The 27,690-nt window shown below is 38.9% G+C and overlaps 1 protein-coding gene across 6 annotated transcripts in view; it reads left to right on the top strand.

The window, feature by feature from the left end:
• Positions 1-13,558: 13,558 nt before the first annotated feature.
• The window catches only part of PPP1R12A (protein phosphatase 1 regulatory subunit 12A), a 130,593-nt gene continuing 116,461 nt past the window's right edge, over positions 13,559-27,690 (top strand). For 3 of the 6 annotated variants that reach the window (XM_062584824.1, XM_062584808.1, XM_062584817.1), the window contains exon 1: positions 13,560-13,932. In XM_062584824.1, the coding sequence (XP_062440808.1) occupies positions 13,696-13,932 (237 nt within the window). In that variant the 5' untranslated portion in view covers positions 13,560-13,695. Of the gene's footprint in view, positions 13,933-27,690 lie in introns of all 6 variants that reach the window. The other 3 variants (XM_062584789.1, XM_062584799.1, XM_062584834.1) reach the window with 3 other exon arrangements.

Here is a 27,690-nt window from a genome sequence, read left to right as displayed (position 1 = left end):
CTGTTCAGCCATTTACTCTTGTACAAAGAAAATGTAAAAGGACTATTTAGCATTATCCCATCAGAAACCCAATCGTTTCATTCCTCTTTGAACTCACATTTTGGTTTAAATGACTGTGAAGTGGGGTAGAGCCACACTACCTAACTTCAGGCACCCATCTTTGGAAAACAGCCTCCTTATTCTCTGTACACCGTAAAGAGAGGGCAACTCTGATCACCTAACTTAGATGAGTGAACGTAGGCTGAGGAAACACTCCCTAAAGCATAGCAACAGAGAATCATAGAATCATAGAATCAGTAAGGTTGGAAGGGACCTCTAGAGATCTTCTAGTCCAACCTTCCCTATCAGCAGGGTCACCTAGAGCATGTTAGACAGGGTTGCATCCAGGCAGGCCTTGAAGATCTCCAGAGAAGGAGACTCCACAACCTCTCTGGGCAACCTGTTCCAGTGCTCCATCACTCTCACAGTGAAGAAATTCCCCCTCACGGTCAGGCGGAACTTCCTGTGGTTCAATTTCTGCCCATTGCCTCTTGTCCTGTCACATGGGACAACTGAAAAGAGTTTGTCCCCATCCCCTTGACACCCTCCCTTCAGGTACTTATACACATTGATAAGATCCCCCCTCAGTCTTCTCTTCCCCAGGCTGAAGAGGCCCAGCTCTCACAGCCGTTCCTCATAGGGCAGATGCTCCAGCCCTCTGATCATCCTCGTAGCCCTACACTGGCCTCTCTCCAGTAGCTCCATGTCTGTCTTGTGGTGGGGAGCCCAGAATTGGACACAGTACTCGAGATGAGGCCTCACCAGCCTACTGTCAATAGAATTAGGACTGCTATAATAGATGGTGCATTATAGTGCCTTATAGTACTGTAGTGGACTATACATAGTGTGTATATGTAGTTTATATACATATATATATATATATATGTATAATAGTGTATACATACAGCATGTACACATACATAATGCACTATAGTGCAGTGAAGCATGTTGATCCATTAAAAATGATGTGAAACAATTAATAACTCTGATGTGATAGAATTTCAGCTTGCAGAACTAGAGCAAAATAATCCTGAAGCTTTATAAAAATTTCCTTTGTTCAACTGCTTGATAAAGAGCAACAGAAGAGCACCTGTTGCAAAAAGCGAAGACCTGCCAAATCTTCCAGCTAGAAAAAGATAATGCACGATTGCAGTCTGTCTGCTGGGATATGATAAAGTTACCTGAAAAATATAAAGCATTGGAAAACTCACGTTCCTTATTTAACATGCAAAAACCATGAAAATTATTTGAAATTGTTGCGATTTTTTCTTTTGGGGATAAATGAAGTTCACTGTCAATACTCCAGAAGATAGCTTATTCTAGTGTATTTTATATTCATATATGTCTGTCACTGGAAGAAGAAAATTCTGTTTGAGGAAAGCATTTGACAGAAGAAAGCAAATGTTCATAATCCAGCAAGCAAGTTAATTCCTTTTACTTAAGTTTTTCCGTGTACATTTATAGTTATCTAAGACCCCCATCCTGACCACCTCATCCTGAAAAAAACATATCATTTGTGACAGTAGTTAGTCTTACCAATAGTTTGTAAGTCTAGAAGTAAGCAGGGGATGAACTAGTGCACTGCCTAAATGGTTAAGGCCAAAAGCTTTTTTATTTTTAAGGACCAAGAGCTGGCACAGTGTCAAATCGACATTTTGGGAGAAGCACAACTTCTTGTACTTACATGGAAGCTTCACAGCTTTTCCAGCAGGAAGCAGATGCACCACGGAAACAAGGCTGTTGTCCACTTCTATTGCACTTCACTAGAGCTATAGGTGTGGCAGACATCATTGTTCCTGTATTTCTGTGGTTAGATTAATATAAATCTCATAATTTATATTACATTCATCTCATGCCAGCCATTTCACAGCCACTGTGCAAAGATGTACACACCTCTGCACCAAAATATTTCATTATAACGACTGCCAGAAGGCTAATCTATCCTATTGCACCATCTTCAGCCTTACAGGTACTTAAATGTGTAGTTAAGACTGTTTATTATGTCCTTTCATCCCCTTAAAAATTAAGGTTTCTTCTTACACTGAAGTAGAGGCCTTAGTAAGCATATGTTTGCTTAATAGGTGTAAGTATACACTTAAGTATACGTGTACTTACTAGGTCTTTTAGGTTTTAATGCGACTGATTATATGATAGTACCTCATTATATTGATTAATATTGTGTGGGAAAAAACGCTTCATGGATTACTTTACAGTCCTGCTCTAACTTCGTTAAAATTAATAAATGCAGACCCTTCTAGGTATTACTAGCCAGAGAAGAATCGTCCCTCAAGCCGCCAGTCCCTGCTGCTGTGCCAGGAAGCAGACCTTGTTTCAAAAACAGGAGTCCCAGCCAGCAGAGATGTCATTAGATGTTGGCATGTAGGCATGTGCACAAAAGGCGTCCTCAGAACAAGTGGAGTGGCTTAAGCTCTATTTTCTGCTTTGCCTCTAGGCCTGGTCTCTGCTGCTGTCTTTGGTTTCACAGTTCACGATCCAGCTCACATCTGCCTGCTCAGTCCTAGTTCTGGACCAAGATATCTGTCCTTCCTCCAGTTCTGTCTGCTCCTTTGCCTGCACCCCACCTTATAAATCACAATTCCTGGTTTCCTGACTCTGTCTGAAGTTTAGCTATGCTCCCATCAAGGTGCACACAAGCACCCTGGCTTCTTGATGCCGAAGTCTGGTTCTGACCATGCTCTTGCCTTATTCTGCTAGGCTAATGAGTATTATATGTCTCTGGTTCTTGATTTCAGATTGCCTTAATTACATCAGCTGGCTCCTACCTCCACTCAGACTTTAGCCCGGGGCTTCACTATGAGGCTTGCAACACCCATGTCCCATCAAAACAGTCCACACACACAGGTGCAGACAGATAGCAGCTTGTTTCATTAGTGCTCCGAGCTGGGCAGAAACAAGTTCACTTTGGTCTCGAAGCTGTACATCCTAAAAGACCTGAAAGAAAGAACTCCTTTATTTCCAGACAAGATATACAGCCAGCCCAGAGCACAGACGAACTGAGTTCACCTCTGTCAATACTTGCTCAGTTAGGTGTGTAACTTAAACCTATACTAACTTTTAGGGTACAGAGTAAATTTAAATGCTAAATAATGACAGAATGTGTAAACATCTTAAATGTTCGTCCACCTGTTGAACAAGATCCCATATGTTACACAGGGAGATAGAAGTCTCCCATATGGGCCATAGGGGGCCAAAGAAGAAAGATTTCTATCAAGTCTGTCTCTTCTAAAAGCTCTTATCTCAGCATACCTAAGAACATTATCTGTGTTGACCATGCATATGGTGAGGCATAAAAACTGTATTTCATTACATTGGGTAAGAAATAGAAGCTGGAGAGAAAGGGAAGACAGATTGTCCTTGCACCTCACTCTTTGAACTTTTGTGTGCTATGTTGAGCATTCATTTTTATTCTGAAAATGAAGGAAAAAGCAGGAAAGAACAATGTTCATTTTGATATCTCTAGCCAAACTCTAGTCTCAAGCACACTTTTGTGAATTAGATGTTGTATCTGTTTCAATAGAGTTAGTCCAGACTTTATCAAAACATATACTTCTGTAAGTGAAACCCAAATCTTAGACCTAAAATACTAAAATTTGAAGTTGAGGTCTTCACCCAGTGTAGTTGCAGCAAGTTTATATCAGCCAATGATTTGGTCCTGCATAACTTCAACATCAACAGATGAAATGTCAACAGATTTAAAGTACATCATACAGATGTGCTTGAGCTACCTCTAGATTAACTAGCAGTGTAGTCAGAGCAGCATAAAGGTCCGTGTAAACTAATTTAGACTACTGTAAATTAATTAAAACTACAAGAATTTTGCAGGCTGAGCTCCGTGCTGATACAGCTTGTACCCAAGGTAGGCAACACAAGGCTAACACAGTTACTACATGCCAGAATCATTAAAGCAAATATTAAATCTAAACGGTGCATATTTTATGGCAATCTTAAAAGCAGTTGAAGCACTTACTAACTTCAAAATGGTTTCTAATACCCGATTTGCCTCCTTATAGAAATTATAGATTCTGCACCTATACCCTGAGAGCCCTACATCACATACTGTCCCAATGATCTCAATAGGACTGCTCAGAAATATTGTGTAATGTGAGCAACGGTGACAGGATCTGACTATAAATGCTTTGAGGCATGTGATAGAGACAGAGACTTCAGTGCTTTTGTTTCTAGGTAACTGCATGTTTTTGTTTAACTATGTTTTTATTATGGTATGGGGCTCATTTAACACTGTATGGACAAATGGCATTCTTTATTTTATATTTAGCTTTATCTATCTATCTGTGTATTAGGACTGTGTTTGGTAATTGCTTCTTTGAGGCCTGACTCTCATCTTACCAAAGCCAAAGTACAAAGCCATGCGAATGTTATGTAACTAGCAAATGCTGTTCCAGATCTGCTTTAATATGTTTAATCTGAATAAATAGTAGGGCTGTAAATTGACTGTGTGTTATACAACCCCATAATGACTTAACATATAATTAAATTTCAAATTTTGGAACCTGTGCTTATGCTGGAAATCATTTACTTGTGTAAGTAACTCAAGTGAGTTTCAGTGGGATTCACTGAGCTAATATAAACTCACTAAAACAAGTAAGCGTTTTTAAAGCTGGATTTTTTTAAAAAGAAATAAATGAATGCATCTATACATTTTCTAGATAGAGCAAGTGTGAAATGTGATCTACATATGTATCACCTATACAATTATTGTGCTTCTAGAAATTGTCACTAAGACTACTGCATATATTTTGGGTATAAAATATTAATAAATGTGTTTCCTTCTGTGTTTGTTGACACTGCAGAGAAATATGAATGTTACATGACAATAATTACAAGTAGGATATGATTACAGGATATTGCTATTTTGTGCAGCGGACTGCCTGATGTCTCTTTAAAAGTAAGGATGTTCTCAAATAGGAGACAGAAAAGCAGTGACATAAATTTTGAATTTTTAGTACAGATTAGTCATTTTTACAGAAAGAAGACAGTAAAATGATATTGTAGGCTATTAAATTTTATTTAAAACGCTATTTCCTTTTTTACATTATTTAGGCCTTTTTCTCCAATCTTGCTTAAATGTGAAGTGATGAGAGAGTAGGGCCAGACTCTTCTCCCTTTGAAGTAACTGCCATTTATCTTCTCGGGAGTACCACTGGCATTTTAGTAAGATCATAGGATATAATACTACACACAATTTTAAAATTACACAAGAAACTAAGATACTGAAATATAGCAATGTACAGAACTGTGACACAGACATTTTAGCACAGAAATCACTCTAGCAATTTCTAAAACACCAAAGTGTCTGCAGTTATTCTGAGCACTCCTTGCTTAAGAAGCTGCAGCATTGGGTGCTTTAGCTCCAGCAGACATTTATATCTTTATTAAGTGTTTAGTTTAGATCTTATAAATCTTAGAATTTCAAGATCAGGAGTGGGAAGGTTTTAAGTAATGAAATCAAATTTCAGTATTTAGCTCTTGAGATTTAAATGCAAACTCAGGTCAGAAAAGCGAAATTAAGAATTTTAAGTTATATATCACATGCAAAATCAAGATTCAGTTGTAAAGCCAGAAATATGCTTTTTATTAGTTATTTCACCTGTCAGGCCACAGTCCCAAATAATTAATCAAAATAACTCAACTTTAAAATTTTATGTGTATACTATAATTATATACATAATTAGAATGTTAGTTTTATTGTTATTAATCTAGCTTAGATAATATAATTTCACAGGATCTATCTCTCCACCCATACATATGTCTTAAAATAGGTACAATGTAGAACTTTCATAGGACCGGCCTTTTTTCTTGAGTGATTCCATTGAAGAGAGAGAGAGAACAAAATACAAGTAAATAAAAACACAAATCAGGGAATATTTGAAGGAACTTGCCAAGTGTCTGATTTCAACAAAGTCAGTGTTCTAGTTTTCAAGTAACACTTGAAGTAAAAGTATAATATGACCACTCAGTATTTTATGAGCATAAAGAAGCAGCTCTACCTCTAATACATGTAGGGAAGTGACCCTGACACAAACTAGTATCTGGCAGGAAGGGGCAAGTGCAAACGCAACATAAATTTTAGAATTTCCCAGTTGTGGCTCTAGGCTGACTTTCTTTTGGGGTGCTGGGTTTCTTCAACCTGCTGTTACTATACACCCAGTATGAAAGTTTGTGTTAGGTGTATGCTCTCAAGATGTTCTTTTTTTAAATGGAGGCTGTCAAGGATGAGAAAGTTATTTTTATTACTTTATATGAAAATTATCTAGCCCTCTACTCATCTGCAAAACTTTGTTTTTACAAAATCACTTGCTAGATGGTACATAGAAGCCAACAGAAAGTCTGAGAAGAGAAAACGGTGGGTAAAAGAACATGGGGAATTAATTTAGAAATGCTCACTTGCCTTACTCTAGTTAGCAGATTTATCTTTCACAAGCCAAAATCTAGGACCAAAACATACCAAACCATTAATGAAACCTTCCCAGACAGGAACAACGATGACTCAACAGTCATGGCTAGAACTAGGATTGAGATTTCATGTGATGATTGAACACAAATAATGTCTCACTGCTTCTGAAGAGTGACCCTGTCCTCCTCCAGTCCGAAGAACACACTTCCACCTCCTCCTCATGCTAACTTAGGGGCTCCTCTGACCCTTTGAGGAGCCTGCTCAGATTGCTATGCCAGGAGAAAACTAACTGATACAAGAAGTGAATACTTTTTTGCTGGTGTAGACAGCTCACCAAGGTGTCACATCAACACTGTGGAAAGGCCTGTGGAAAGGTGGGCAACAGTGACAGTGCATCCAGGAGCAAGGAATGAGCAGTACAAGGAAAGCAGGACCCACCCTTTTAGTGGCAGGAAGCTATGATTGCCTCAGTCATTTAGTAAAATCTCTGTCTAAGTCTCTGAGGAGCAGACATTGAGGAAATGCTGGAAGAGTTGCCTCTCTCCCAGGCAAGACAAAGGTTGTGCCACGAACCCAAGACAATTAGGGAAAGAATAAATTTTGGATAAGAGCTAGCCTCTTTCCTCATTGCTCACGCTAAGTGATTAAATAATGTTTTGCTGACAAGAAGCTGGTTTTGAGTTACTTTAATGAGCTGCTAAAGGAAAAAAGATTTTTACTGCTTCCTTCTCAAATGGGCCTGTTAAACTGTTGTGATGACTGAATTTAAGCATGGTTAGGAAATGTGATTTCATCAGCTGAGGGTGCAAAGCCATGAGCCTGTCGTATCAGAAGCAGTTTTAAAAGACTCTAATGTGTAGATTGCTGTATATTCACGATACTGAAATTAAAACTTCGTAAGTACCTTAGTGGTACATTAGTGGTTGCCACAGATAAATGTTGCCACAGATTAATTTTCTCGATTAAGTCATTCTTTCAAATTCACAGAATAGAGCAATTCAATTTTCCTATGGACTGGTGCTTAGGAACAATGGGACTCACCACAGAAGTCACTTGGGACACTTGGGACAAAGTCAGATCGGTTAAGCCTAAGGAGTCACCTACAGAAGCAGTAACTCTATGAAGCAAACATATGGCTAGTAACAAATACAGGCAACAGAAAAGCAACAGTGGAAGCTTTTATTGGGACACAGAACTACTAGGGAAAAAAGGAGATTTCTGAGCAAGGAAACTGCTTTCAGTACTTGCTTCTGTTGTATTTTGGGAAACAGGTCTTTATTAATAGTCTTATAAATGAGTGTCACTATACAATCAGCCAGTTGTCGTTCTAAAGAAAATCATTTGGTTTTCCATTTAACGGCTGCTTGAATAGGCCAAAGGGCAATATTATTATTTTTGTTAGTGATATAGATGTATTACTTAAGTTACTACATTGCTAAGACTAAACATGATGTGAGCATGCAGTTATGTCATATGCTCTGCTGGCTCGTAAAATAGAGTCTGTGGGCACTGTGAACTGCAGGGCATATTCATAGATGCCCAAAATCTAAGTCAAATCAATTGTTCAGCCAAACTGATATTTTAGCACTTTAAACTCCCAGTTACAGAAAGAACTTTTTATATACCAAGAAGAAAATTTTAAAAAGAAATTCACAAGCCTTCTAGTAGCAGAAAGACAAAAATTTAAGGGAAAGCCCACGAAAAACCCTGTAGTGCATGTATACTTGTATTGTAGTGAGAATGGATGTCTTTCATTTCTCTTTGTCCAAATCATCCTCCTGCAGCCCTGGAAGTATTTTTCTAAGCTGTGATATGTTCAGAATGCAGCTCACAGAGAACATCTTGCCTGCATATCAAAGTGATAGTGTCATTCCCTCCCCCCCCCAAATGATCTAAATTGTGCACTTCAATAGTAGACTCCTTGACTCAAGTCACAGAGAACAGTATAGAAGAAACACTGTCTACTTGCAGAAATGCTGAACTGAGATTAATGCAAGCAACTGTAAAAACTTAGGTTATGTCGCATTTTGAAAATTTGAATGAAGATACATACTGTCAACAGCATGAGGCCAAAACAGGCAAGGGTCACGGCGAAGTGTCTAACAAGATGTCTACACCTACACATGTGCAGAGTTCCCTAGGCTGCAGAGACTGAACAGAAATAAGGCACCTGTATTTCTATCATACTGCACATGGTTCTGTTTTGTGCTTTTGTGGAATGACTAGGTGCAACTTGAATTTACTTCAAAGTAAGAATGGTTTTCTAAAGCCCATTTTACAAATAAGCAAATTTCCTTATTTCTGAAAGACATGGTGTTACTTTTTTCTAACCAATACAACTATTTTTAGCTTAACCCATGCACTATTGAAATTGTCAGTAGACCGAATGCCATTTCAACAGATGGATACAAATAGAAGTATGTCAGAGAATCTGTATGTGAATCAAGTTTAAATGTTAGTTTGCATTCTCATCCAAGAATATCAAAACGGCAATCTGTTTAAAGCTCATAAAAGATGCTGAGAGAATACAACATTGCAAATCTGATTCAGAACTGCATAGTTTATAAATATGTGCCTAGGTTGCTATGGTAGTTTTAGTTTTGGTTTGGGTGACTCAGGATTATGCAGCACTAAAAAGTAACCTTCCCACCTTGAAATGTAGGCTCTCTGTGTAAGAATGATAATTTTTGTTAAGAACAGAGCTCTCTCTGTAACGTTATACACAGCTTTTCTACAAAGAAATGTTTCAATTTACTTGTAACTAAAAGAAATTGATGAATGAGAAGCCTGCTTAGTTAATTTATCTTAAAAATGTGATAGTACTTGTGTTCATCATCTTTCTACCTCTTTTCTCTGCATAAATAATGCACCAGTGACTTTTCTCTGTTATTTGTGGGGGTTCGTCACACAGTTAAAATGGAGAATATAGCATATTTAAAAATAGAAAGAAATATGACCATCAAATAAAGAAAATAAATTCCTCATACTTATAATAAGAATCTCTATCATGGCTTTTTTCTTTTCATGGTGAAAAAGGCTTTTTCTATTTTCTTATTCCATTTCTCTTTTTAAAATACACGATTCCTCGTAATAACCTGGAGGATTTATTGGAAAATTTTACATCAACATATACAGTATTTGTCACCATCTCTTTAAGTTATCTATTTTCCTATGGCTGGAGTGGATGGAATTAACTTTGATACAATAGTTTTCCTCACTGAAGAAAAAAAATGTTAGTTTTTAGAAGTAACAATGTGCCTGTTGCTGTTCAAAGATGAAAGATAAGACAATAATTATACTTAGGATGTCAGAACAAAAATTCTACATCCCAGAAGATGACTATTTTGGGTACTCCAAAAGCTTCATCTGTGTATTTCTGTAGAACAGAAATTTGTGTGAATTCGCTTTGAACAAAGCCCCATAACTGTGATACTTTTATTAAAAATGAAAAACCAGAAAGCATACTGATAACAATTTATTCATATTATTGATCACTTGAAGTATGACACTAAATTAAACGAAAATACATACAAACAGGTCCTATTTCTGCAATATTTACATGGTTATCTTTATAGAAAGGTAGTCCTACTGGATTTATGTGCTACTATTTGTATGTGGAAAATTATGTATGCAACCATGTTTAACCTATACATATACATATACATATAAACAAAGGATTTTACAAAACACCTAGTATGTTGGATAGTCTGTTAGAGGTATATCAGAAATGCCTGATAAAACTAGGCCTACTCTGTAGGTCCTTAAGTATCACTCAGTTCACATGCCTAAAATCAGAAGTGATTCTTGTTAGCATATATTATTACTGCAAATAAAAATTCACATTTATGCAGTTATCCAATTCAATTTTATGATACTGTCTTGTAACCAAACTAAATAGTAGTCACTGTTTTATGACAATTTGACGATTTTTATCCTTCCTTTCAATATGATCTTCAAAGTGAGCCTTAATATATAGGGTTTCTTTTGGCCCTCTGCACAGATGAATTCCACCCTCCATGCTTAGGTAGCTAATTGGAAGAGAACATCGAGTTTCTGTAGCGAATATTATTGGTAATTGTATATGTTTATCTCAATCAGTACTGAATCAGAAGCTGCAGAGGGTCTTATCTCACCTCAGCTACACTATTTTTACAAGGAAATCTAATGACATAAAACTGTTGTGATGGAGTACCCAACATGGATTAGTATGCCTTTGCTACTGAAGTTAAAAACCTTTACATGAGATATGAAATACGAAAAGTAAGGAAATTAAAAGCAAGTGTTAACAATTATTATTATTACTCTTATTCTTTTTTTCTTGCTCTAAAGTGTGGGTTAATTTTGGTGAATAATGTGAAAACCCCCAGGATGAACCAATTTACATGAATGACATCTCTACTTTGTTTGCTTAAGAAAGACCACATGCTTTGTTAGATCACATTCAAAGACCATAAATGATCTACTGGAGAGCATATAGCAATCTGGGAAGGGCATACATTTATATACATGTGCATACACACACACACACACACACATATATAAACCTCTATATATGGAATAACTGCGTTTCAACAGGTTTAATTAAATTGCTGCATAAATGAATCACGTGTTGCTTGTGGGGTTTGTAGAAAGCCCCAGAGGTAAGGTCCAACCAGAAAAAAAATGAAGTCAAAGAAAAATAAAGTCTAGAATGCTGAACATACACATAGCTGCAGTGTAAGGAAAGAAGATTTCCACGGGCATTCTAAAAAGATGGAGATGGATCAGTGGAAAATAGTCTGAGGAAAGGAACAGAAAGTAGGTGTTAGACACGGTCTTTAAACCCAGATCGTCTGATACTTTGGATAAGAAAGGGACACGTTTTATGTGCTGGAGAATATCTACATTTCCCTAACAAGCCAAGGAACGCCAACTGAAGAAGGAAGGAAATGATGAGAAGGGAAAAAAAAAACGAGCTGGAAGAATGAAGTCAAAGGAAGGTGGACTGGAGCCCTGATAGAAACCTAAAAAACGCTCCACAGCAGTGAAACTCCTGAGAAACGACATTCTCAATGAGTGCCTATCTGTTTGCCTTGAATTACTTTGCTGATTTAAATATTCCTTTAAATATTCCTTTCTGAAATCACTGTATTACATTCTTCAACTATTTGATTTCTTTGAAGAGTTAAATTTTCAGATAGACTATTGGAAGAGGGAAAGACAGGAGAGTGTCAGGGATGGTACGCTTAAAATAACTGAGACATCTAGGAGAAGAGGCTTTAGCTTTTATCTTACGTTCTTCTGAGCTACAGTTTTCTATTCCTTAGGAAAAGGCACTGTATTGAGCACCTGTCGCCCCCCCACGAAGTGTGCCCAAGAGGCCAAGACAACAGATAGTGGCCGGAGCCATTGCAGATCCTCTCCTCAGAAGTGCACTTTCAGCAGATGCAGCCAAACAGCAGGCGGTAACTGCCCAAATTGGGCCAATGCTACCAGAGCTGTGCTGAAGCACAGCTCCATTCCTCATATTATAGTAAACCCTGTGAAGACTGTTTCTGAAATTTGTTATGCACAATGGGCCACACTTTCCAGTCCAGGGGTCTAAACTGTATCTTTGAATTGCTGTCAATGTTGTCAATGGCAATGTGTAAATTACGTGCTGAGTAACTGTTCATCTACCTAATTAGATTTCAGATCTTTCTTCAGCAAATCTTTTACTGTGCCTATGCGTTTTCTTTCAGATGTTCACAAGCACACTGTACCTGCAAGTTTTCAGCAGACTGGATCTCATACACTGCTGTATGAGGAAATCTCATGGATATTATGCAAGTATCTCTGCATTAAATTCTGTTCCAAAAGGCATTAATCACACCAAATTGCTAGAGGTACACAAAGTAGCCTCACTACTACCACTTCTTGTGAAATACCACTGACATTCTAATCAATAAAAATGAAAATTGAAGCTGGAGTAGGCTGTGAGACTGTCTACTGTAGGAAAAAAAAGTAGGAGACTTTATAATTATAAAACAACAAACCATGCAAAATTTGAAGTCTATGACGTTTGGTCAACCTCTTAAACTATACTTTGCTTCCTATAATTAGTTGAAATTAAAACCTTTTTTCCAGTAAGTTTAAACCCACATTTTATCCCCAAGGATGATTCAATTTAAAACTACACGCGCGCGCACACACACACACACACACATATATATATATTTACCTAAAGAAAACATGCATGGAAAAAAAATTAACTACTCATAATAGCATTCCTGGAAGCGGTAATTCTGAATAAATACTTCTTAGGCTTGCATCTTCAAAAAGCTATATGCATTGTAACCACTTAGCAGAAAACATGGATATACTACCCTAGTTTTTCAGAAAATGGAAGTGAAACAGAAATTTGGTTTAGCTTAAACTGACAGACACTGCAACAGTTTTCATAAGCCCAAGGACTTGCCCATTGCCACACAGAAACCTCAAGCCAAAATTTAAGATTGGGGCTTTTGTACGTCCAGTTGTGCCCTAGCAGGACAACTTCAATGGCCCTAAATCCTCAGTCCATTGTCGTGTTTTTTTTTTTCCTTAAGTGACTCTACTTGTTTTGCTTGCTAAGGTAAGCAGTGAGTACTGCTCTATATTACTGAGAGGGAAGAGATTGCAGGGAAAGATAGTATCTTTTCTTAAACTGACCTCCACGGGTGAAAACAAGCATGCTTTCACCACAGGAGCACCGAGAAGCTGCACCCTTGAAACCTTTTCAGTTTCTCGGGTTTTCTTTAAGGCCTATGTGAGTCAGGGGCAAGGCTGCGCCACGGGGCGGCTCTGCCCGCCCCGGCCGCGGTCCCGGGGGTTTCTCCAGCGGGGCAGGGGAAGCCGATGACCCTCGCGGCCGAACTCCCGAACCCGCGGGCCGCCCTAAACCGCCCCGCAGCGGCCCCGCCTCAGTCACTACACACACGGCGCCGTCCCTCCCGCAACCGCCGCCCGTGACGTCACGCGCGCCGCTGCCCTCCCGGGCAAGTTCGGTCGCCCCGCCCCGCCCCGCCCCTTCCCCGCCGCGCGGTAATCTCGCGGGATTATGCTAACGAGCCTGCCGCGCCGCGCCGCCCCTCTCGCCGTGCGCCCTCCGTCTGGGTGGGTGCGCGAGGGCGAGCGCGGGCCGCGGTGCTCTGTGGGATACTGGCGGTATATAGTCTATCCTCGGTGCGGCGACCGCGGAGGGGGCCTGGTAGGAGCGGGGTATGAAGATGGCGGACGCCAAGCAGAAGCGGAACGAGCAGTTGAAGCGCTGGATCGGCTCCGAGACCGACCTGGAGCCGCCCGTGGTCAAGCGCAAGAAGACCAAGGTGAAGTTCGACGACGGCGCCGTCTTCCTGGCCGCCTGCTCCAGCGGGGACACCGAGGAGGTGCTGCGACTGCTGGAGCGCGGCGCCGACATCAACTACGCCAATGTGGACGGGCTCACCGCGCTCCACCAGGTCGGTGCGGGGCCGCGGCCGTCGCTGGTGGGGGCGTAGGAGGAGGGGGCTGGCGGGAGCTGCTCGTGGCCCCGCTGGGGGGCGGGGAGGGGCCCGCTGTCCTCTCCCCCCCCCCTCCGCCCCCCAGCCGAGCGGGGCCGAGCCCCCGCGGCCGGACGTCGGAAGGGGCCGGTTGGGGCCTCCCCGGTGGCGGGCGGGAGGCGCCGCCGACCCTCTTCGGCTTTGCCGGCCTCCCGGCGCCGGCAGCGCCTCCCTCGGGAGGGGCGGCGGGGTGTCGCCGCGGGGGGACAGGTGGCCGCCGAGGGGCGGGAGGCGCCCTGCAGGTGAGGGGAGGGTGCGGGCGCTTGGCGGGGGGTCGTTCCCCCGCGCTGCCTCTGCCCCGCGGTTTCGGCAGCGGTTTCCTGATTCCTCCCTTCCTGCAGATCGGGCTGCCGTGTAGCTGATGAAACGCGCTCTTTTGTGTGTGAAGAGGCGGATCGCTTATTTCTCCCCGGTTTCTAAGGGGAACCAGTGTTTTGTTCCTAATATAGAAACACGTATCGATAACAGGCTGGTTTCTTTCTTTAGTGATGGCTTCTGCCGCAGTATGAAAGCTGAACTTTAAGGGGAGCAAGGCTTTTACAATTTCCTTTCGTGGGGTGGAGCGCTGTTAAAATGAATCCATATTGTTTTTTCTTTTTTTTTTTTTTTTTTTCGGGGGGGGGGTACTGAAGAATAACTTTCATTTGGGGCAGAGGGGAATGGAAAGGAAACTGGCTGAACTGGCTGTGAAGTTTCCTCAAAATGGATGCTTTGTGCATGTTGAACTTCATAGCAGTCTGATTGGAATCTCAAAACGTTAGCCAAATAAGGAAAGGCTGTGGCAATCCGGAGATAATGCGGGTTTGCCTGAATAGTTTTTGTTTCTCTAGCAGGCCAAAAACTTCCACAAAATATTAAATTTGCTGGATATCAAATGAGCAAAAACAATCTTTGACAGGCTAACTTTTTGTTCTGAACTACTGAACAACTTTCTAAACTTAAGAAAAAAGTCTTGATGTCTACAAATTCTAAGTAGAAATATTCCCAACATGGTTAAGTGAGGCACTTAGGATACTCACTATACTATGCTCTTCTTGAACAAAAGTGAGGTTTTGGATTTAATGTGTAATATCTGTCTCATGCAGATTTTCAAGGATACAAGGCTCTCATGTGTGAGTTGTTCCATAGTAATGAAGATGTACTAAGTAAAGCAAATTCTGCAAGTTCTACATCTTTTGTTTGGATTTGTGTTCTATTTCCTGTATATAAGCTGTCATTTGCTCCCTTATAAAGGGTATTGCTTTACTTTCGGTTGTAAATTGAACTGGAAGAATGAATGTGTGTTGTGATTAAAAGTCTGACAGAATGTTACTACAGCAAAGTTACCTAACTTCAGGCTAGTATGTCACTTCATAGCAAGGTTTTGTATCTTTACACTTCCCTAATCAATGATGATTACTTCATGCTTTTAGGGAGCTTGGTATTAGAAGTCATACCTTAACTGGTTAGATCTTCTGGGTCTACAAGTTATTGGGAATCAGTGATTGGTAGGAAAGGATGACGTTAGGCTTAACTGTATTGTCAGAATAAGAGACTAATAATGACGTCTCTTGTCATGAAGTCTGGGTAGTGGTTTCAAAATGTCTTTGATGCTGTATGTAACAAAGCTTTCTTCAAGATTGTTGCGAAGGTACTTTGCCCCCTCTCCTCCCCCCTCTCCTTTTTTAACCAGTAGTCAGCTTGCAGATTGGATAAGCAAAGTCCAAGGAAGAGATCTACATCACTGCTAAAATTCTCTCTTGCTCACTTGCCTTCTTTAGTCTTAAAATACAAAAAGAAAAAAAAATCTATTGTGATATGATACTTGTTTTGAGGCAGCTCGGTAAATGAGTGAATGTTGCCCACTGCTCAAAAAATCACAAAACAACGCTTCCCTTCCTTTAATTAACTCTGTATAATTCTGCATTATTATCAATGTATCTTACATGGCATATTAGAAGAGAAAAATAGCTATAAATCCTACATGATTTAGCCTATAACATGAATTCATTTAATTAAATTTGGATATAGCTTTGTTCCATGCTCTAGCCTTTCACAAAGGAAACCTCTTCAAAAATGTATCACTCTTGCTGATGCTGTTTTGACTGACTAGTGTCAGAGCCCCTGCTGTGGGTTTAAGACTGATATGGTTGCCCTTATGTTGCTGCTTGCCTCTTCCCTTTTTTTCTTTTATTGTCAGCCAGATCCCTTGTAGGTGTTACTGCTTTGCTAGAATACATTTACGGAAAAGATTAAGTGACTCTTCGTGTTGGATTGTCTCTTTTGTATTGCATCTTTTTTTTTCTTTTTCCGTGTAGTTATCAAGAGCAAATGCATATGCCTCACTGAAAGATTATATTGAACCTTCAGTTCTGTTGCTCTTCAGTCTTTGTTTTTCCAGATAGATGTGACAGTTACAGGAAAAGGCTTAAGCTGTATTTTCTTCTTCACAGCCCAAGTGGAAGAAAATGCTGAGGGGAAAGTACCATTAATCCTGGAATTGTGGTGAACTTCAGCTCTGAAGTGGAGCATCAGCTTTATTATTAAAGCCATTAGATGGACCCTTACATTATTAGTAGGGGAGAATCACATTGCCATTAGAAGACTTTATGTAGGATTGTTTTTCCTAATGCATACAAGAAAAAGTTTACAACTGACTTGAAGGAAGCTTAGTGAAGGAAGAAGTACTTCTTTCTAAGATCAAGAATACATGTCTCCACCCCTATCCTCTGTAACGCCTGCATCTCCTCACTCACCTCTTGACACTGCTAATGTATTACTTTATTTTATATTTGCATACGTAGAAATGAGCAGACTTGTGTGATGTGTCTGACACATCAGTTAATTCTTTGCTATAGGAATCTTATATTTAAAAATTTCACAGAAGAAATTGAAATTCTCATTAGGTGATGGTAATTATTCCTGTATAATCCCTAATTCAAATGTCATTCTATTCCTTTAGAAAGTTGTGTTAGCTTACATTCAGGTTAGGCCTTCATTGCAAAGGACAAAATCAAGTATGCAATCGTTGGCTGTGTGTGTGTAATATATATTTTATATATATATATATATATATATATATAAATATAAAATAAATATATATATATAAAAAAATAAGAAATGCTGAAAACTTTAAAATTAGACTTTATTATCAAATGTCATTAACTCTGGAGGTTGCAGCTGATTATATTCTAACATACCGCATTCCCAGACAGTTCTCATACAGGATGAGATTTAACTTACAGATAGTGTAACTTTCCTTATCTATTTTGCCAGTTGAATGCAAGGATGAAAGGAAAAACAGAGCCTGGAGGTGAGTTGTGACCTCACAGAATAATAGCTTCTGCAGAGTAGGGGACAGAAAGTGGCATATTCTTAAGTCATGTTAAGAGGAGACTGTATTAGTGTCAATAAAATCCAATCACTTCTAGAGAAGACCGGTTTAAGAGTGGGATTCAATTCTGCCAACTTAAAAGCTTAGCACCTAGCCTTCCTCAGTTTGGACTTGCCTCATTCCTGCCCCCCGCCCCCCGGGAGGACTTAGATCACTAGCTATTATTGGTGAGACTCATTGCCTAAGTGACTGAAAAGTAGTTTGTCTAAAAGTTATGCAGAGCTTTGTACAGGAAAGAGGAGTCCACCCTTTCTGGACAGCAGTTTGGGGAGGGGCCATGGTATCAGCAGGTTCCTGGAAGGCTGGATTTCCTGTGCATGCAGTTCTCTTGGGAGCATGGGGTGTGTGCTGTGGAGTACCTGCGTACTCTAGATAAAGAAGGCAGCTGAGATTAGGTTGCAATTAGGCATGACAATATACACAGACTGCTTTCTGGCTGCCCTCTTTCTTCAAGGCTATGTAGGAGGTGGTAGCTTGGTTTTTAGCTTCATTCTCTCTAGAGTACTTGTTGTGGCCTTGTTCCACCATATAGCATGAAAGGAGTCTGTCCTGGTCTTGCTTCTTCCTGAGGAAGATACTGAAGTTCCTAAAGAGGAATTTCTGTGTGGTCCCTTCCCCCCCACCCCCCAGTAGAAATACAATTTAAAAAGTTTTCCAGAGGCTATTCCCCTTTTCTGCTGTAAATATTGGTGTTTTTCTGCAACTTTTAAAGTACTAAATATACATGATGTTGACTATTTTACCCATGTTATAGTTAGGTATTAGTTTACAAACATAGCAGTATGTGATGTTAATAGAAATTATTTGATGCTGCTGCTCTTAGTACTGTACAGCATTGGTCCGTCAATAGTAATTAAGATACTGAGAAACTCTTCAAGGATGTGTCTTGTTGAACACTTATTCTTGTTAACTAATCCAGGACGGTTATTGCTACCTTTATTTCCATCAGTTTTATACTTGGTATTTGTGTTGGATAAGAAGCTCCTTCCTTTGAGGGAGTTTCTGCAATCACTTGTGTGGAAAAACTGTTGAGACTCCTGGGAGGGCAGTTGTAATACCTGATGTGATAACTGTTATCGTTACAGTAGGCAGCAGCTGTCATCCTTGTTATGATAGCCTTACAAACAGGAGTGAATAGGTTTTAAAAAACAAAACAACATCCCCTAAGTATTCCAGGACTGAATCCGTTTGCCTTAGAATTAGAGTATGTAAGCCTGCCCCATTGGGACCCTTCTGACAAATGATAACACATATCATATTTTGGAACTGGGATCTGAGAATACACAACATGTAAAGTCACAAGAGCAAAGAACAAGTTGCTGTGGCCCTAAATCTCTGGGGTGTCTGCATTACAGCAGCAGCTTTCAACAACCAAGAAATGGAAAGGCATGGGAATAGCTCTAAGCTGTCTTAGTAACCTTCCACCTGTGACTTAGGCCATGCTTCTTTTGTGGAATGAGACTATTGGGGTGTGTGTGTGTGTGTGTGGTAAACCTATTAATTTTTTCAAGGTAGTCAAGTGAGAAAACTTCAGTTTGTACAGGAACATTTGTGCTATATTTTGATACTGATGTCTAAATCTCACTGTTTGGAGGGAGAAACCCCAGCCTTGCTGATGATACACAAGGGAGAACTTTGAATTATTCTGATTTGTTTAATTTACTCTTTGTACAAGAAAGCTTTGAGAAACAGAGTCCTGAAATAAGTGTAATACTGATTTCCCAGTGTCATTAGACTGCAGGGGCATACTTGTTTAAAATCGTAATAGGAGTTGGTTCTTGCGTGGGCCTTTCTCTCAGTAGTTGCAGTAGCTAGGTTTAGATTTTACAGAACTATTTGTTAACTTTCTAATGATAATGCTGTCCAAGGGGAAGTGTGTTGAGTGTGTGTGGAGAGAAGGGAGGTTAACCCTTTAAGTTGGAAGCAGTAAGAGATCTGCTTCTTTATAATGTGCCTTGAATATAATGGTGGAAAGCTCAATGCTGCTTTCCAAACAATTGCTGTGTGTTTCATTTACTAACAAGTAAAAGTCTTTTCACACTCAGATATAACAAACCTAAAAAGGTACCGTGGTCTCTTTATGTCAGGTGTGAACCTAGGCTTTCTATATTTGTTTGCTGTGCAAACATACAAAATAATTTTCATTTCTGTCTGTGTTTCTAGTGCCTAATAAAGTAACTCAAGTGAATTTTAGCATCTAGTCTAAGATTATTTTAAGTATTTAAAGAGCATTTATAACTGACAGATTTCATAAGTTTCTCCATCTAGTCATGGAGGAGGAGTTTAACAGTTGTCATTAGGATATGTTCAGCTGATAGGGCTTTAGTATTTACAGTCCAGTTCATGGACGACTTCTGTTGGCTTACGGTTATGAATTTAACTGTAGCATTAATACCACTTTTTACAATAAAGCTTTATCTATATTTTTGTATGTATTCTGGTGTATGCCACATATCTTGAAACGTTCCTTTTGTAATAAATCATCAAAAGCATCTTTTAAAAGCAGATGGTGTGTGTGATTATGCAGAAGAATAAAACCGATGTGAACACACTCGATCTGGGGCCTTTTTTTGATCTTGGCATCTTAGTAGCAAGTCACTCCATTACCATTCTGTTATTGTTTACCAAATTACTAAATTTGAGATTATTAGCTTAATCTGAAGCTGGGGGAGGCAGCGAACTAGGTAGTATAAATTGTAGAGATATGACTTCAGTCTTTAAATTGAGAATCTATATTCCATACCTGAGGGCATATGCTAAGTTTTGGTTCGAATGGATGGTTTGACAGGCTTTTGGCCAGTTCTATACTTGTTTGTCCCTGCCCTCCAAACAAAAAAGTTTTTTTTTACTTGGCCATAAGAAAAAGGTACTATAATCTTGCAAAAATTTGATGCTCCAGCAAACTGCTTGTTTCTTTCTGTGTCAATGTGATGCTTCTGAGGTGAGGCTGACAGGGTATGTAATTGAGGAACATGAATGTGTTCTTGCAAATACTTAGAATTTATCCCAATATATATTTGAACAGGTTAAGCTTAGACAAAGTAATATGCTCTGCAATGAATGTGATGGTAGTTTTAGACAAGTGTGGTGTGAGTATATACTACAGGACTCTTGCAATGAAGAAACTGTACGTTTTACCTTATTACTGCTATGCTATAATACTAATGAAGACATAGAACATGCAAGATAGGAGGACATATACCTAACATTCTATATCAATGCTTTTCGATATTTTTTCTTTATTGATCTGTATAACCATAACTGGAGCACAGCTGCAAGGCTGTGGAGCTACTGGTAAGCTGGGCCGTTTCTGATGCTGCTGGATGGGTGGAGACATTCCAAGCTGCTTTACTTTTCTATATGCATTCCTGAAATGACAGTCAATGGAAAGCATGGTATGAGAGTGGCAGCATTCCTCAGCTGTTGCCTTTCTAGCTCTTTCAAGAGAATAAGGATAGACCAAGATGACAAAAGATGATCAGAGTACTTTGTGGGAAGAAGAGAAAGAACAAAACTTTTTTTAATATTTTATTTTAACACACCTTGGTACTGAACATTTTTTTTTTGAGAACACTAATTCAATCACTGTGCTTATCTCAAACGTTGAATCATTCATTCCTGTGATTCACTAATACAAAATTTTACCAGTATGATGAAGTCTTTGGACAAGGTTTTGTGCCCCATTTACATCTGGATGGTATTAGTACTTATCTCCATTAACAATATATCTGTAAGACTAATCACTTCTAAAGGTCAGTTAAACTGAGTGAGAAGTGGTGTTACCTTTTTGAAGAAGATGAAACACCCCTGAAAAATCTGAGCAGCAAAAGCAGCCTTATTTTGGGCCTACACACAGAAGTAAAAGTAGGTATGTCCTGGAGACTACAATTGATCTTGTTCTAATTGCATGTAAAAACTTTACATTCAGTCTAAAATTAGTATATAACCATTATTTGTTGTGGTTCTGAAATAATTGTAAGCAATGTTTGTCACAGCTCACAAATGTAAATATATTAAAAATAAAGAAAACTCTAAAACCTTCTACTGGGGCCAAGCCTGAGGGTCACAGGTGAGTTATGAGGTAGAGTAAGTTGGCATGTCTTTTAAAAAGTCAGTGTCAAATACCAGTTTAGTTATTTTCCTGGGTTGTGGCTGTAATCAATGGTTTTGAGTTCAAAATATTGCAGTTTCTTTGCTTTGATGTGATCAGTTGTGTGGGCCAAACTTGGACTGCTATTGGTAGGTAATAATTCTATCAAACCAGTAAGCTTTTAGAAAGCTTGCCAAGTTTCTTGACTTGCTTCCACTTTTATTTTGTTCTACTACTGCCACTTGAATTAATCTGGGCACCAATGATAATGCTGTTTTCACTGGGAGTATGTACTTTGTCTCCTACTCCATGGAAAAACGGTTTAGCAGTTCCTCTTTGTAAGGAGAGAAACTGGCTTCTGGGAATAGCATTGCGGTGGGTTGTGTTAATATGGTGGGTTTCTGTTTGGGAGTCTCGCTGGACATGGCTTCTGGTTACCCATTTTCTGTCTGCTTTTTGATGACCAAGCAGAATGCTTGATGTTTCTCTATGGCTAAACTGTGTGTGTTTAAGAGTGGTACTGTATACTAATAGTGGTATACCATAGTATTTATCACAGATTGTTACCTCTCTCTGGAGACTGGGTGAAACTTATTTTACTCTTAATAAGCATACAAAGTCCTACTGCTTTCTCAGTACCTTAACAGATCCAGGAAGCCTTTTGCTTAATGCTTAAAAGTTTGTGAATACAGTAAAAAGCTACTGAAAGATATGCAATCCTCATGCATTTTAGTGAAGCATCTCTCAAGCTTGATATTATGTAAATGAACAGAAATGGCAAACCCCTTCTTCATGCTTGTTAAATGCTACTTTACTCAGTTTACAAGGCTTTGGCTGGAGTTTTCTCAACTTCATGAGCTTCCTCTGAAATCCCATTTATTGTGTAAATGCGATTTAACTATACCATTTAACAGTGGTCAGATAAAAGCTACCTTTTGAAAAGAAAATAAAAACAACTTATTGTACATGCTGGAGACTGTGCTACATACTTTAATAAAGCATCAGTTACTAACCCAGCTAAGAAGATGCAGAAAAAAAAAAGGAAGAAAGAAAGAGAGAAAAGGCCTCAGTCCTGTTGTTTCCTCAGCTAGATGGTGCTGGACTCCTTAATGCAGTAAAACTTGTAGACTTTAATTGTAATGCTGTGGTTCCAGCCCAAATGTCGTTCAGGGTTTTAGAGCATCTGCTTTACTGTTTGTAGAAAGATTTAACTTCTGTAGATAAGTAGTACTGGAAATGTTGAACTTGCAACCTCTGGAAGAAGAGGAAAAACTTCCATGTTAGTACACAGGCAGCTCCAGGTGTAACCTAACAAATGTAAAACTAATTGGAAATCAAAATTCATTAGATGGTAATAGTTTGTGAAAAGAAGGATGTAAGTTAGAACTACAGTTGAGATCAGTAAGAGACTGTCCTGAGAAAGTAATGCTTTGGCAACACCTACCAGTACTGGATGCAACTGTAAATACTAATGTAAAATATGGGGATAGAAGCAACTTTTGGATATTTACATTTGGGAATTATTCCTGTTAAAAAGAGGTCTGTCTTGCTTTTCTGGTTCTGGCTGCTGAAAATAGGATAAGAGATCTTGGGGAATTTTATCCTTTCCCTAGTTTTACCTTGAGATTTGTTCTTGAATTAGATTATCCTAGTACTAACTTCTGCCTGTAGCTGTTCTTTGCTTAAAACTACTAATTCCTGACTAATTCCTCACTAATTAGCTAGATTTGCACCAATGAATAGCGGTAGTAATCTAATTTCATGAGGCTGTCCTTTGCAGTCCATGTCCAGTTCCAGCATGTGTATAGTGGTAAAGACAGCATTATCTTATGTTTAGGTTGCTTAGAAAACTAAATGCTAGATTTTTTTTCCTCCAGAGAAAATTTTATTTCACACAGTGATAATTAACCATTCTTCTTCCCGTTGCCTATAACTCTGAAAAAAATATTTAGTGTTGGATACTGTGCTTATGTATTAGTGTGGTAGATTTTAGACTATTTCTGTTTCTTTTTTATAGTATCAACGTGTCAAATGTAACTCCTCCTTTTTTAGGAGGAGGAATATGCAAGGGAAGGTATTCATCTCACTGGGAGGAAAAAAAGTTTTAATTTAGCTCTCCCTTAGCTTTTTTATCACTCAATTGAACTGTGACTGCTTGAGATACTGCTTTTAATATTGAAAAATTTTAATTACTAGAGTCCATTTGGTTTAAATTCTTGAAATTTTCCTTTGAACAATTTCCCTTCACTGTACCTAGAAAAGCAATGCTATACTGTATTGATAAGTCTGAGTATGCCACAGAGGTAGTATCCATTCTGTTTTGAGAATTGTAGAAAGAAAATATTGATTGTAAGCTAGAGGTGCCAGATGATTCTGTGGTACTATGATAACATGCCTGAAAAAGACTGATTTATCTTCTATTCATGAGTTAGCTGGTATTGAGATGTAGCTTGGTGGTTTTGGCCTTTTATTCAAGACTAGAGGCTTTCTCAAAGTATTTAAAAACATACTGCCTCCAGTAAGGGATTTCATGCTCAGACATGTTGTTTCCCTCCCCACCTTCGAGGAAAAACTACTACTATGAATAATCTGTAATAATACTAGTAACAATATCTAATATGGTTTTGAATAAAATCAACACTTCTGTAAAATGACTACTGTTTTTTGTGACTTGCAATTTCTGTTCATAATTGATAAAGATAATGTAAAGTAAATATGAAGTACCTAAAGATCAATTACCTCATCCAGAACCTGATTATATTTGGTAAGACAGTGCCCTGTAACTGATTACATAGTAATTTTAAGTAGCTAACTTATTTTGCATCCACCAATTGAGATTTAATAGGTATGGAATAGGTGGCCCTGCTTGAGCAGAGGGGCTGGACTAGAAGATTTCCAGGGGTTCCTTCCAGCCTCAACTGTTCTGTGATGCTGTGCTCACAGAAGCACAGCAGTTTTGAGAAGTGTGTGGTGTTCAAGATGCTACAGTAACAATTTGTATCAAAGACTAACTAGCTTTTGTCTGAAGAAATTTTTAAAGTGAAAAAAGTTGCCATAGCTTACTGGAGGCTAATCACTAGCAGACTCTCTAGCATAAGAAATACTCAGGGAGAGCTTTTCCGGAGGTATGTGGGAGAGTTCCTGTGGGAAGGTTATGTCTTAGGTGTTGACTTCAGTTTTACTTATAAAAACTTTGCAAAAGCCTGAAGAGCATATTAGAACAACGTACTTGATTCATAATACAGTGTACTTTAAAGGCTGTTGATTGTTTGGCATTTTCTTTCAGCATGAATAGCCTGTCATGTCAGGAATATATGCTATCTTAGAATAAGAAAACAAGAAAATTTTGGAGTGAAGAAGCTTTTAGGATAATAACCTTATTTAAGAGGATTATTTATTCATTTAAGGGGTGTTTGCAAAGCATGATGTAAAACTGAGATGTATCAATAAAAGGTGAAGGGCTGCAAACTGTGGGAGATCCAGTAAAACACCAAATAAGACTTAAGGTATAACCTCCTAATAAGAAGCCCTGTTGACATGATAGCCATAGGTTCTTCAATGGCATAGTTTGTTGGCTATGTAGAGGTATGACTCAGGTGTTTGCTCGAAAGAGCTGATGTGTAATTTTCCTCTTCTGGAGCTCCTCCAGGGACTTCCTCTCTGTGCAGCTGTTTGTTTATCTGGATGTATAGTAACAAATTCTTACTCTTTACAAGATACTTTGAAAGCCTTTGGCTTCTCTTCTGGGAGTTTGAATTCACCTCAGTAATGTTCTAATATTTTTTTTCCTATAGCTAAATTAAATGACTTTTTCATAATGAGAAAACTTTCTTCCCCCCTCCGTTTTTTCCCCTTTGCACCCCTGTTCATTTTGCTTTGTCAAGTCCTGGTGTTGCTGATGTCTTAATATGCTAGTTTGCATTCTGTTAATACTTTGGTATTTGTTTATGCAGAATTTTAAAAAGCTAATAGTTCAAGTCAACTGACTTTGCCTGCTTTAGATTAATTAGACTTTAAGACCCTTTAAACTTCAGGTCAAAAACTTGGATTTTTGAAACAAAGATTTTTGCGTTTCATCTCCTATCAAAAGCTGTAAAACTGAGGGGTGCACTTAACTAGGACTTGTACATCACAGTTTCTTAATAAGTTTTTGTAACTCATTTGTGGTGCCTACTGAGCCCAACAGTGTATTGTGCAGTTACATAAGCTGCTCTTGGCAGAAATTTTTCCATTTGGACAAATGGGCTTAGGGAAAGACAGAGCAGAAAATATTTCCCTAATGATAAGACAGAATAGTGGTAGAGGTAGCTGAATTCAGGTATATTGACTTGCTTTTTTTTCTCTTCTGTCTTCCTCCTCCCTTGTTCTACTTGTGTTGCAGAAACTGGATGTTGGCAGATAATTTTTTTTTTTTTTTGCCTCGTTTCATATTAAGCATCTCTGCTTATTTGTAGCTTTTAGGGTTATAAAACTGGGCTCTGAATTCAAGCCTACATCTGTAGAGAGCTATACGAGTTGCTGATGCTTATGGAACCCCAGTGTGTGTGGCCAATGCTTACTTTGACTTCTAGCTTCAGTTGCAGGTCTCTTTCCTCTCTGGTTTTGTCAGTCATCGAGATGCAGGTATTTGCTTCCTTCATAAGGAATATCTATGGCCATTCCCCTTCCTGTGCCCGGCTGCACCAGAAGTTTGTACCTTTGCCATGTTTTAACTTTGCCTACAGCAGTGAGTTGCAGAATGTGAGGAGTTTTTCCTGTACAGCCAATTATGTGATCTGAAAATTTTTGTGAACTCCTGTTTTAGTCTCAATCTGTAGATCACAGAATGCCTCTGGCTTTTGATTCAGGGAGAATATTGATGACTCTGCTAGGCTATTTGCCTTCTTAATCTCAAGTATTTCTGGATGAAGACCAATTTTAGAAAGTTTCTAGCTTATGTATATAAAAAACAGGTGACATCTAATTCTTGCATTAAGATGCAAGACCAGGCTTTTTGGGCACAGTGGTGTGTGGGGTGTTTTTGGTTTGTTTTCTCAGTATAAGATTTAATGTTCCAAATATTTCAGTGACTAACCTTTATCAACTTGTAGAACCTGACTGCATGATAAAGCAGTAATTTTTTTTAAAAAAATAACAAAAACCCCTCTGAATATTGGAAAAAGTGGTGCAGTCTCTTGATGGAAAATGTTATTTACCTCCTCCTCCCTCTTCAGTCCTGCAAAAACAATACTGATTCCAATTTGGAAGAGAATGTTAAATAAAAGGAAGTTGCTACTTAAAAGATTATGCTGACAAATGAAAGGTGAACAGCAAACTGCTGGTGAGCTAATTTGTCTGCCCTATCTCCTTTATGGATGGGGGGGGGATGAGAACAAGAACACCACTTACCTTGTAAAATTACACCTTCAGGTTGGCACAGTGTCTAAGATGAAAGTATAATTCAAGCAGCAAGTTATTTACCAAATGGATTGGTCCGTTATGCCAAGAGAATCCTTGCTTTAGCCAGCAAGCTGTGCATTTCTCTAGTTGATCTAATATTTCTGGCTCCTTTGCTCTCATGTCTTTGAACATGTATTCTGAGGCAGGCCTGTTAAACAACTAGTCAAAAATCTCAAGTTAACCCCTTTGACTATGTCATGACTTGTGCCCACAAAAGCTGGAATCAAGGGAAGTGCTGCATCTTGCTTAATGGGATACTGCAAAATGACAGGTCAGACCAATTACAATAAATGGTATAGAAGTTGCAGTATAAAGTAAAGCTCAAAAATCTGTGCAGAAGAAACTGTAGTTTATAAACAACTGTGGAGAAGAAATGTTGTATTTTGCTATAGAAATAAAAAGTCCTTGATCAGTAAGTATCAGGAGGTGGTAGGTAAGAGCCAATGCTTGTGGCTTTGATCACTTAGTTGAATGCCTTTAAATACCTTTAAAACTACTTTCTGATTCATCTCTTCCATTTAGAGGAACTTTTAGCTTCTAGCCTAAAGGGTAGTAGGGTTTTTTGTGTTTAAACAGACTGCCATGATAGTTGTGGGAGGGTATTAAAATATATATATACCTACACCACTTCAAGTGTAAACTATGTTTATGGATAAGAATTCTTAACATGCTGAGTGGCTTTTCTTTGCAGTTATTAGCAGGAGGGGTTTCTAAGTCATGCAGCTTATCAGCTGCCAAGTGGCATGGAATCTCTTGAGTTCAGAATTGAATAGGC

The sequence above is a fragment of the Rhea pennata genome, chromosome 1, assembly GCF_028389875.1.
Source record: "Rhea pennata isolate bPtePen1 chromosome 1, bPtePen1.pri, whole genome shotgun sequence".
In the NCBI taxonomy this organism is placed as follows: Eukaryota; Metazoa; Chordata; class Aves; order Rheiformes; family Rheidae; genus Rhea; species Rhea pennata.
Note: the sequence above shows the minus strand (reverse complement) of the source record. Positions and strands in the feature narration are given on the sequence as shown.